This window comes from Anomaloglossus baeobatrachus, chromosome 2 (genome assembly GCF_048569485.1).
Source record: "Anomaloglossus baeobatrachus isolate aAnoBae1 chromosome 2, aAnoBae1.hap1, whole genome shotgun sequence".
In the NCBI taxonomy this organism is placed as follows: Eukaryota; Metazoa; Chordata; class Amphibia; order Anura; family Aromobatidae; genus Anomaloglossus; species Anomaloglossus baeobatrachus.
In genome coordinates, this window is record NC_134354.1 from 195617272 (window position 1) to 195629495 (window position 12224).

A 12224-nucleotide genomic window follows, 5' to 3' on the forward strand; every position below is an offset into this window, starting at 1 on the left:
AGAAGTGTCAGCGGCGCCATTTTCAAACACATTGAAAAAGCGGTATCTTCCATACTCAGTAGCGTCTATCAGGACGGAGCGGCCGGGCGGCAGTGTTGTATCTCCACCATCGGAATACATCCCATTGTGGGAGCCCCTGAAGAACCCTGGTGAGCATCGAACCGGGAGGAAACGTGTCAGGTGAGGAGCTATTCGGCTGGAGTATTTGGGCAGAAGGAATCTGGCTATTGGGATCTTCAGCCCCCAAGTTAAGTTACAGCTTTATTATCAGGCATACTAGCATTCAATTGCCTTGTGGTTACATTCTCAGCAGGTGTTTAATGGTATTCATTACCTTTTACAAGGAAATGATGTAGTCATAAGGCCCCTTTACACACTGAGACTTTCCAGCGATCCCACCAGCGATGCCAACCTGGCCGGGATCGCTACAAAGTCTCTGGTGAGCTGTCAAACAGGCAGACCTGGCCAACGATGCAACAGCGATCCGGACCTGCAGAACGACCTAGCTAGTCATTGGGGACGTTGTAAAGCAGCTTTCTGAAAGGGAAGTCGCTTTCAGACCATGATTAAGACAGTTTGTTGAAACGCGTCGCTCTGACCTGGGCATCCTTTATTTTTATGCTGCATGTACCTTTTGGATTTTATGAAAAACTATCAATAAAGAAGACAACTTTTTAATATTCCATGTGATTGCGCTGGATTTATATTTTATAAAAGTTTGGACACACCTTCTCATTCAAAGAGTTTTCTTTATTTTCATGACTCTGAAAATTGTAGATTCACATTGAAGGCATCAAAACTATGAATTAACACATGTGGAAGGAAATACTTAACAAAAAAGAGTGAAAGAGCTGAAAATATGTCTTATATTCTAGGTTCTTCAAAGTAGCCACCTTTTGCTTTGATTACTGCTTTGCACACTCTTGGCATTCTCTTGATTAGCTTCAAGAGGTAGTCACCGGAAATGGTCTTCTAAACAGTCTTGAAGAAGTTCCCAGAGATGCTTAGCACTTGTTGGCCCTTGTGCCTTCACTCTGAGGTCCAGCTCACCCCCAAACCATCTCGATTGGGTTCAGGTCTGGTGACTGGAGGCCAGGTCATCTGGCGTAGCATCCCACCACTCTCCTTCTTAGTCAAATAGTCCTTACACAGCCTGGAGGTGTGTTTGGGGTCATTGTCCTGTTGAAAAATAAATGATGGTCCAACTAAACGCAAATCGGATGGAATAGCATGCCGCTGCAAGATGCTGTGGTAGCCATGCTGGTTCAGTATGCCTTCAATTTTAATAGATAGATAATAGGTAGATACACATGTGGTCAAGCTGTTTGGAGATGGTCTAAAGGGTACTTTACATGCTGCGACATCGCTAGCGATCTCATTAGCGATGTGAAATTTTAGATCGCAAGTGCGATCTTTCGAGATCGCACATAGGTCATTTACTGCATGTGCGATCCCAAAAGATCGCACTTGCGATCTAGAATTTCACATCGCTATGGGATCGCTAGCGATGTCGCAGTGTGTAAAGTACCCTTTAGGCCCTGTGCGCACTAGAAAAAGGATTTTTCTCAAGAAATTTCTTGAGAGTCTGAAAGATTACCGCACTTGCGTTAAAAAAACGCACCAATAACACACCAAAAAATGCATGTGTTTTTACAGCGTTTTTGATTTGTTTTTTCCGCAGGTTGGACCCTGTTTTTTTTTTACCATTATCTATGGCAAAAAATGCAGGTACCTGCAGAAAAGTGACATGCTCATTCTTTTTCTCAAGAAATTCTGCAGAAAGAATGTTCTTGAGAAAAAAACGCAGTGTGCGCACAGCTATTTTTTTTCCATAGGTTTTGCTGGGGAATGTCTGCAGAAACATTACAACCATTTTCTCAAGAAATTTCGGCCGCAAAAACGCAAAAAAAAAAACGGGGTAAAAGGCCTTCTAATGTTTACCTTTAACATGCGTGTCTATAATTTTCTTTCTAATCTCCTGAGACAACTCTGGTCCATGTTGAGTGTGGTACACACCATATCACCAAACAGCACTGGGAGTATCTGTATCCCTATATACAGGCCCACTGATTGATTAGTGGACACATGTCCCTTTTGTCACATTATTTTCAGGGGTACCATCATTTCTGTCCAGGCCTGTTTCATGAGTTTTATTTTTTTATTATTTTTTTAATTCTGTGGAAGCATGGTTTATAAGTAGCAATGTCTGACTTTCATTTGTTCATTTTCATAGATTTTTTATTTATTACTTTTGTCAGATTCAAGTTATTTCTGTGACCGTTGTGGGTTTTTCTTAAATTAAATGAGGGGTATAAACAATTTTGATCATGTGTGTAGGTATTGCATATACAGGACACACACAGCACATAATACATGACAGATATGACACACAGCACATGATACTCACCTATGTAGCTTTCTTTCTCCTTCCTCTTGGCCTCCAGGAGCTCAGTAGTAGTTTTCAGCAGCTTCTCCCTCTGGAGCAGTGCAGGCGCCCCCCCGGGCGGCTCCAAGAGAGGGAAGCACTGGCTTATTTTTTACACCATGCTGGGTTCTGATTTGGGGGGGAAAAACCCTGAAAACATCTTTGTATATAGCGCCACCTAGTGCTGGCTGCAGGAAATGTCTGCAGATCTGTAAGGCAGCAGGAGCACAGCCCCCAGTGCTGCTGTTATAGTGCGTACAGCATGGTGCACTCTACATACACCCAGCCTGCACATTACACTCAGCTCTGCGGACCCTACATGTGACTGAACACACACAGCTCTGCCACATCCGCACTGCACTGTGCTCGGCGCGCTGTAACTATTCCCCGCTCGTCTTCCTCTACAGGAGACTCCTCCCACACACATGACTGGTCACATGGCCGTGACGTCACCAAAGGTCCTCAAGCCTCTAGATGTGAGGTCTCCGGCGTTATCAGGAGGCAGAGCCGCTGGTGGTGAGTGAGCGCCCCCCCCCCTTCCCACCCCCGGCCGGCAGCGTGGGCAGAGCGTTGAGCAGGGCTCTCCAGCGTGTGCCAGGGCCTGGTGCAGAGGGTATGAGCTGTGTGTACCTGTGTGGCTGATACCCTCTGTGTATATGATCTGTGCCAGGGCCTGGTGCAGAGGGCATGAGCTGTGTGTACCTGTGTGGCTGATGCCCTCTGTGTATATGATCTGTGCCAGGGCCTGATTCATTATTGCAGGGAGACCCCACATTGCCAATGATGAAGGCAGATCTAATCTGCAGCGTGCCTGCTATGTTGTGGGTTATCACTCAGGATTTGTATGTAGTGCCCTGAATCAGTGATCTGATTGGTTATATGGAGTAGATATTGTGTGTCATGCCCATTTTCATCCTGGTCAAGTGTATTGTTATATTTCCTGACATGTTGTACTTTTGGTTCTGATGTGAAGCCGCTGATCCTGTGTGTGTGTGTATGTATATATAATGTATGTGTGTGTGTGTATATATATATATATATATATATATATATATATATATATATATATAATCAATCTTTTCTCTTTCAGGCCGTGTTCTCTAAGGTTTGTCCCTGTGACATAACACATGGCGGCCCACACACTGGGCTCTCGGCCTCGCACGGGTGACGTGTTGCAGGGTCCTGACGAGGCTGCTGACTTCAGCTCACTGCTCCTGTCGCGTCCTGTCCTCGAGGGCCTGGAGGCAGCCGGCTTCACCAAGCCATCTCCAATTCAGAGCAAGGCCATACCACTGGGACGGTGCGGTTTAGGTGAGTGAAAGCTGGAAAGTGAAAAGCTGTTAGTGTTTTTTTTTTTTGTTTGTTTTTTATTAATCTTAGGGTACTTTCACACTTGCGTTTATTTCCTTCCGTTACAATCCACCCTTTTGGAAAACAGCGGAATCCGTTAACGGATTCCGCTGTTTCCCATAGACTTGTATGGGTGAGGGATTGTACCAAAAGGACCTGCGTTGCTTCCGCTGGGCGACTATCCGTTGCTTCCGCACAGCGGGAGGAACGCAGCATGTAACGTTATTTTGAGCAGCGGAATCCTCTGGATTTCACTGCGCATGCTCTTCTTTTTTTTTTTTTTAAATCAAACTTTATTTTGGCTCGCAGTGGCCGAACGTTCAGCTGAGCGCCCGGCCATCGGCAAGCGACAGCGCTCAGCTGAGCGACCGGCCGCCCGCCGGCATGCCCGGGCGCCGGCAAGTGACAGCGCTCAGCTGATCACCCGGCGGTCGGCTGCAGGGAGCGATCAGCTGATCACCCGGCGGCCGGCAAGTGACAGCGCTCAGCTGAGCGCCCGCCCGCCGGCATGCCCGGGCGCCGGCAAGTGACAGCGCTCAGCTGATCACCCGGCGGCCGGCTGCAGGGAGCGATCAGCTGATCACCCGGCGGCCGGCTGCAGGGAGCGATCAGCTGATCACCCGGCGGTCGGCTGCAGGGAGCGATCAGCTGATCACCAGGCGGCCGGCTGCAGGGAGCGATCAGCTGATCACCCGGCGGCCGGCTGCAGGGAGCGATCAGCTGATCACCCGGCGGCCGGCTGCAGGGAGCGATCAGCTGATCACCCGGCGGCCGGCTGCAGGGAGCGATCAGCTGATCACCCGGCGGCCGGCTGCAGGGAGCGATCAGCTGATCACCCGGCGGCCGGCTGCAGGGAGCGATCAGCTGATCACCCGGCGGCCGGCTGCAGGGAGCGATCAGCTGATCACCCGGCGGCCGGCTGCAGGGAGCGATCAGCTGATCACCCGGCGGCCGGCTGCAGGGAGCGCTCAGCTGATCACCCGGCGGCCGGCTGCAGGGAGCGCTCAGCTGATCACCCGGCGGCCGGCTGCAGGGAGCGATCAGCTGATCACCCGGCGGCCGGCTGCAGGGAGCGATCAGCTGATCACCCGGCGGCCGGCTGCAGGGAGCGCTCAGCTGATCACCCGGCGGCCGGCTGCAGGGAGCGCTCAGCTGATCACCCGGCGGCCGGCTGCAGGGAGCGCTCAGCTGATCACCCGGCGGCCGGCTGCAGGGAGCGCTCAGCTGATCACCCGGCGGCCGGCTGCAGGGAGCGCTCAGCTGATCACCCGGCGGCCGGCTGCAGGGAGCGCTCAGCTGATCACCCGGCGGCCGGCTGCAGGGAGCGATCAGCTGATCACCCGGCGGCCGGCTGCAGGGAGCGATCAGCTGATCGTTCATTATAGTCTGCCGCTGGTAAAACTGTAAAAAAAAAAACAAAAAAAAAACGAATTGCGTTGTTTTGCAGCATTCGTTGCATCCGTTGTGCCACTATATGCAACACATCCATTGCATCCGTTACACAACGCAATGCAACGGATACCGTTCAACGCAAGTGTGAAACTAGCCTTAGTCAACCTCCTAAATATATAAAAAATAAATAAATTCTCTGCTCTATTCTAGTCTGTGCCTGACTATATGATTTGCAAAGATTCTTCTATTTTGCCCATATGAAGGTTGAAGAACCCTGTAGGATACCTGCCTAGCTCTCCCTGCTCACAGTCGTTGCCCCCTAACAATACCCCTAAGTTTCCCCAAACCATATACGCTATTAACAAGGAAATACTATCTACGAGCTGTCTATGTAGATACATCACAGAAGATAGCAGGTGCAGTATACACGATAGATCCCCATACACATTAGATTAACGTCCTCTGTCGAATGTACAAAGATTGAGGGATTCGACTTCAAATCTATGGCTATGTGCCCATGAGAGCTCGCACCTGTAGACTTTACTGCGGAAAACCTGCGGCTTTATCTGGATATTCTAGATAAATCCGCAGGTTTCAGCAAGTACAGACACTCCCCATGTTAACCTATGAGACATGGGGAGTGTCTGTGTTAATGCTGTGGTATGTGCAGCTGCGGATGTCCCACAGCTGCATGTAACTGCATGTCAATTATTCCTGCGGAAATATCTGCGGAAATCCTGGCCCTCCACTATGGAGATAGAGGTCGGGACGTCCGCAGGTAAGCCGCATGAATGTGCAGGTTTACCGCAGCTATTTCACTGGAATTCTGCAGCAATGGATAGATGCAGATTCCAGCGAGCAGCTGCGGGAAACCTGCGGCCGTACCTGCGGATATATCCGCAGGTGCAAACTCCCGTGGGCACATAGCCTAATGTGTAAGGGGGCGTCAGACAATTGATTGTTGGGGAGAGAAGTATCCGACGTGTCCAATTTTGGACTGCCCATCCTTTTCTCCCATAGATAAGCCACCACCAGCGATGTTTGGCACCAGCTTTCTTATAAAGAACAAGGGAGCTCCGGGTGAATGAGACATCTTGGGAATGGGTTATAGATGGGGGAGATGGCTGCCGGCTGAATGATCAGTTAGGGCTCTTCTCTACTTGCGTTTTAAAAATCACAGCAATACTCTGCTCAAAATGTGAGTTGAGTGTCCTGTGTATGTCCTGCGTGTGGTCTGCATACGGTGTGTTTTTTTTTTCCTCACATAGCATCCGTATGACATGCGAGCGTCATGCGGGTCCTATGTGAGTGTTTATGCACATCGCGTCAGACTGGCTACCGGAGGAATCTCCAGTAATACCAGTCCTGGCCGCGGTTACCTGCACTGAGCTCCAGAGCTGTCACCTGAGCTCCGGAGATCAGCCCGCTCTGTCTGCAGCTGTGCTGAACTGAACAGCAATCGCCGGGGAATCAATCACTCAGCGCTCGCTGTTCAGTCTGCACTCTGGAGCTCAGGTGACAGCTCCGGGGTTCAGTGCATGTGACCGCAGCCAGGCCTGGTATTACTGGAGATTCCTCCGGTAGCCAGTCTGACGCGGTATACAAGTGTCAAGGATCCGTGTGACATGCGTATGCCATCTGTATGACATGCGCATGCCACCCGGATTCTGACTTTTTTCTTGCTCCCATAGGATTGCATGGGGGTGCGACAGCTGAGACTCGGTGCAAATCGCAGCATGCAGAGTCGTGGCGGTAAAAATTTAGCAAGAGGGCACGGCCTCGTTGATTAACACTGGTGCGAGTGCGATCCGTTTTTTTTTTATCAGATCGCACTTGCACATAGAAATCGCAAGTGGAGAAGAGCCCTTAAAGTGTGTTTCAGCCAAGAGCTGCTAATGTGCATTTCTGGCGTAAACTCGGATGGTATCCAGCGTCACAGAAGCGAATTGACCATAGATTCCAGAGCAGTGGTCTACATATCAATATCCGCCAAACCAGTCCTAGGAAACTAGCAGGGATTTTATGCATCTGAAATTCTGAAGAGGCAGGAAAGTACCAAACAGAGCGGCACTGGAAGCTGCCTGCACGGGAGCGCTGGTACAGAGTCTGCATACCTGTAATGACACAACTGTGAAAGTTCTCAGTATGGATTACTTGGGCCAACAAGCTTCGTATCTTACAACCACTTTAACCTCATTTAGTGGTTTGTTTTTTTCTGCAGATTTTAGGGCAGTGCCCAGACCCCAGATGTTCTGATCCACAGCATAACTAGTCTTTGGCTGATCAGTGTAGAAACCACCTACATATTATTTTCTGTGCACAAGCTAAACATGATCATGGAAATGAATAGAGTGGGTGTGAATCGGAGGCGCACGACCTGGTCCATCAGCCATGTCAGTAATCTGTGGCCGCTGGATGGGAGTCCTTAGGACCACGTCTTACCTGATTGCTTCTGTGATAAGCCGGCCTAACGTGTCACTTATTTAATGTCACGCCAGGTCAGCTAATCAGAAGAGCCCTGGATGGCATCAGGTAGGAGACTGTTGTCAGATTACTGATGAGGCCACAATACACTTTACTGCATATGTGACAGCAGATGTAAGATCAGACCATGTCCCTGTACGGTCAGACACGGCCATTACACAGTACATAGCAGAGGCACATATGTAACATTATCTCAGCACAGGAATATTTTTTGTAAACACATCTAAGTGTGGAAATTATTATTATTATTATTCCAAGATCTATTGAGCAAAATGCACTTGTTTATGGAAAACGCCTTTAAATAAATATCACTCAATCAGAAGAAAATAATTGCTGCATTAGACCTATTTGCTGGAGGTGTAATTTTTGTATTTATTTTTTCTCTAAATTTCAGATTTAATTGTGCAGGCTAAGTCCGGCACTGGAAAAACATGCGTCTTCTCCACCGTGGCTTTAGATTCATTGATCCTGGAAAATATGGCAACACAGGTATGCTTTATATTTATTGTTATGCTGCGTCCCTGTGTTTCATCTTGTTGCTATAATGCTTTCTTTTCATCTATTTTAGATTTTGGTGTTGGCTCCAACAAGAGAAATTGCTGTTCAAATCCATTCAGTCATTATTTCTATAGGGAGTCGCATGGAGGGATTGGAGTGCCATGTTTTTATAGGCGGGACACCACTGCCACAGGACAAAACTCGCCTGAAGAAGTGTCATATAGCGGTGGGCTCACCTGGTAATCACATCTTCTAGTGTCCTAGTTAATGATTCTGTGTAAAGAACGTAACCCATTTAAAGGGAATCTGTCAGCTGGTTTTTGCTATGTAATCTCAGTAGTGCATGCTGTAGGGTTTAAAAAAACATAATCCGTTATGCCACATCAGGCTGTGTGCTGTTATTTACTTAAATCAAAGGCTTTATCACCTAGTCATTATTGCTTGGACTACAACGTCACGAGCAGGACAGTCCAACATGCCCCCTCCTCTGATTGACACCTCAGTGTCAATGTACAATCTCTATCGTTTTGCAGAGGGGTGGGTGGGGGAAGCTTTCTCAGCTCTGCTGCTTTGTAAAATCTAAAAGCTCTGATTGGGCCAGTATGGCTGCAGCCAGTAATTAAGTGACTCATCATTGGATTCAGGATCTCTTTACCTATATCATGCTGCTCTCAGATGAGTTAGCAAACACCTGCTGACAGATTACATTTAAGGACTGTGAAAAAAATTTTTCTTCCTTTATTCCAAGAGTCATAAGGGTTTTCATTTTTTGCATGAATATGGCCCTGTGAGGGCTTGTGTTTTGCACGACGAGTTGCACTTTTGAAGGACACCTTTCATTTTATCATACAATGTACTTGACAGTGAGGAAAAAAATCCAAGTATGGATAAATAGCCCAAAAAAACAATCCTGCAATAGGTTTTTTCTTTTATTGCTTGTATATATGCTACGATCCTTGGTATAACTGTATATACTGCAGTACAATTACTGATCTCCCATGAAGCCCAGCTGCCATGACAACTCTTTGGATTACCGTAATTGTGCCGCTGGGGTGATGGGCACGTGAGCGATGTGTTGCATGTATTTATATCAGTTACTTGTCACTGACAGAAATTGTCACACCTGCCGTGTATGAAGAGAGTTCAGCTCTGGAGTCTGCACTATACACCTGCCATATATGAAGCGAGCTCAGCTCTGGAGTCTGCACTATACACCTGCCATATATGAAGCGAGCTCAGCTCTGGAGTCTGCACTATACACCTGCCATATATGAAGCGAGCTCAGCTCTGGAGTCTGCGCAGTACACCTGCAATGTATGAAGCGAGCTCAGCTCTGGAGTCTGCACTATACACCTGCCATATTTGAAGCGAGCTGCACTATACACCTGCCGAGTAAGAAGCAAGCTCAGCTCTGTAGTCTGCGCAGTACACCTGCCATGTATGAAGCGAGCTCAGCTCTGGAGTCTGCGCAGTACACCTGCCATGTATGAAGCAAGCTCAGCTCTGGAGTCTGCGCTGTACACCTGCCATGTATGAAGCGAGCTCAGCTCTGGAGTCTGCGCAGTACACCTGCCGTGTATAAAGCGAGCTCAGCTCTGGAGTCTGCGCAGTACACCTGCAATGTATGCAGCGAGCTCAGCTCTGGAGTCTGCGCAGTACACCTGCCGTGTATAAAGCGAGCTCAGCTCTGGAGTCTGCGCAGTACACCTGCCGTGTATAAAGCAAGCTCAGCTCTGGAGTCTGCGCTGTACACCTGCCCTGTATGAAGCGAGCTCAGCTCTGGAGTCTGCGCAGTACACCTGCAATGTATGAAGCGAGCTCAGCTCTGGAGTCTGCACTATACACCTGCCATATTTGAAGCGAGCTGCACTATACACCTGCCGAGTATGAAGCAAGCTCAGCTCTGGAGTCTGCGCAGTACACCTGCCATGTATGAAGCAAGCTCAGCTCTGGAGTCTGCGCTGTACACCTGCCATGTATGAAGCGAGCTCAGCTCTGGAGTCTGCGCAGTACACCTGCCGTGTATAAAGCGAGCTCAGCTCTGGAGTCTGCGCAGTACACCTGCCGTGTATAAAGCGAGCTCAGCTCTGGAGTCTGCGCAGTACACCTGCCGTGTATAAAGCGAGCTCAGCTCTGGAGTCTGCGCAGTACACCTGCCGTGTATAAAGCGAGCTCAGCTCTGGAGTCTGCGCAGTACACCTGCCGTGTATAAAGCGAGCTCAGCTCTGGAGTCTGCGCAGTACACCTGCCGTGTATAAAGCGAGCTCAGCTCTGGAGTCTGCGCAGTACACCTGCCGTGTATAAAGCGAGCTCAGCTCTGGAGTCTGCGCAGTACACCTGCCGTGTATAAAGCGAGCTCAGCTCTGGAGTCTGCGCAGTACACCTGCCGTGTATAAAGCGAGCTCAGCTCTGGAGTCTGCGCAGTACACCTGCCGTGTATAAAGCGAGCTCAGCTCTGGAGTCTGCGCAGTACACCTGCCGTGTATAAAGCGAGCTCAGCTCTGGAGTCTGCGCAGTACACCTGCCGTGTATAAAGCGAGCTCAGCTCTGGAGTCTGCGCAGTACACCTGCCGTGTATAAAGCGAGCTCAGCTCTGGAGTCTGCGCAGTACACCTGCCGTGTATAAAGCGAGCTCAGCTCTGGAGTCTGCGCAGTACACCTGCCGTGTATAAAGCGAGCTCAGCTCTGGAGTCTGCGCAGTACACCTGCCGTGTATAAAGCGAGCTCAGCTCTGGAGTCTGCGCAGTACACCTGCCGTGTATAAAGCGAGCTCAGCTCTGGAGTCTGCGCAGTACACCTGCCGTGTATAAAGCGAGCTCAGCTCTGGAGTCTGCGCAGTCCACCTGCCATGTATGAAGCGAGCTCAGCTCTGGAGTCTGCACTATACACCTGCCATGTATGAAGCGAGCTCAGCTCTGGAGTCTGCACTGTACACCTGCCATGTATAAAGCGAGCTCAGCTCTGGAGTCTGTATGAAGCGAACTTGGCTCTGGAGTCTGCACCGTCAACCTGCCATGTATGAAGCGAGCTCAGCTCTGGAGTCTGCACTATACACCTGCCATGTATGAAGCGAGCTCAGCTCTGGAGTCTGCGCTGTACACCTGCAATGTATGAAGCGAGCTCAGCTCTGGAGTGTGCGCTGTACACCTGCAATGTATGAAGCGAGCTCAGCTCTGGAGTCTGCGCTGTGCACCTGCAATGTATGAAGCGAGCTCAGCTCTGGAGTCTGCCTCATACACCGGCATTTGACATGGGATGTGCGAATATGTCCTATGTCAGGAAGGTGTTAGAAAAGACTTTAGAGTAATCCCTGTTCTTGATCCCTGAAGACCACGGCTAGCCCCGGAGAGCAGTGGATAGGTCATAACTTCCAAGCTTGGTACAAAGTTTTCCCATGAACATAGTTTATTATTTGTTCCCCGTACTTTGAGTCATTTTGCTGATGTCTCCTGAGGAGCGACATAAATGCTCACTTCTCGGTACATGTGTTTGTAGCGCTGGCATGCGGAGCTCCGGTTTCTGGAATCCCTTCGCTGATGGCTGCCGTCCATTCCTGGCTTCAGTGACTATCTGCTTTTAATTATGTGTAGAAATAAACGGTCTTTTTTGCCAGGCTGCATTTCCTAGTCTGGGCTCACATGAACATTTTAATATTTAATTTTTTTCCCTTCTTTCAGGCCGAATAAAACAATTAATAGAAATCGGCTTCCTCAACACCTCCAGCATCCGTCTATTTATTCTTGATGAAGCAGACAAACTACTAGAAGAAGGAAGCTTCCAGGAGCAAATTAAGTAAGAAAGGGAGACGTAATTGGCTGCTTTAATTAAAAACCTGAAAGGGAAAATACGCCAGAAACATCAATGTCTCCTTTTTAATATTCTCCTCCTATCCCTCTGTTACTTAGATAGGAGAATAATCCCCACATTTCAGACCACTGATTACAAGCCTGCAGCTGGTTATACAAGGAGCCCTCCCCCAAAGAATGGGGAATTATTTCCTTGTGGTTTAGGGATTATGTTAGACTTTTGGCGTTCTGCGCCATTTTCCCAATGTCTGATACAGTGGGTGGAGCTT

General features: G+C 48.9%; 1 protein-coding gene across 2 annotated transcripts in view; it reads left to right on the forward strand.

Moving 5' to 3' along the window:
* Positions 1-2875: 2875 nt before the first annotated feature.
* Positions 2876-12224, forward strand: part of DDX20 (DEAD-box helicase 20) — a 59968-nt gene continuing 50619 nt past the window's right edge. Inside the window, exons 1-5 of one of the 2 annotated variants that reach the window (XM_075335578.1) lie at positions 2876-2941; positions 3516-3736; positions 8046-8140; positions 8220-8388; positions 11827-11941. In XM_075335578.1, the coding sequence (XP_075191693.1) occupies positions 3553-3736; positions 8046-8140; positions 8220-8388; positions 11827-11941 (563 nt within the window). In that variant the 5' untranslated portion in view covers positions 2876-2941; positions 3516-3552. Of the gene's footprint in view, positions 2942-3018; positions 3039-3515; positions 3737-8045; positions 8141-8219; positions 8389-11826; positions 11942-12224 lie in introns of those variants that run through there. The other variant, XM_075335579.1, reaches the window with a different exon arrangement.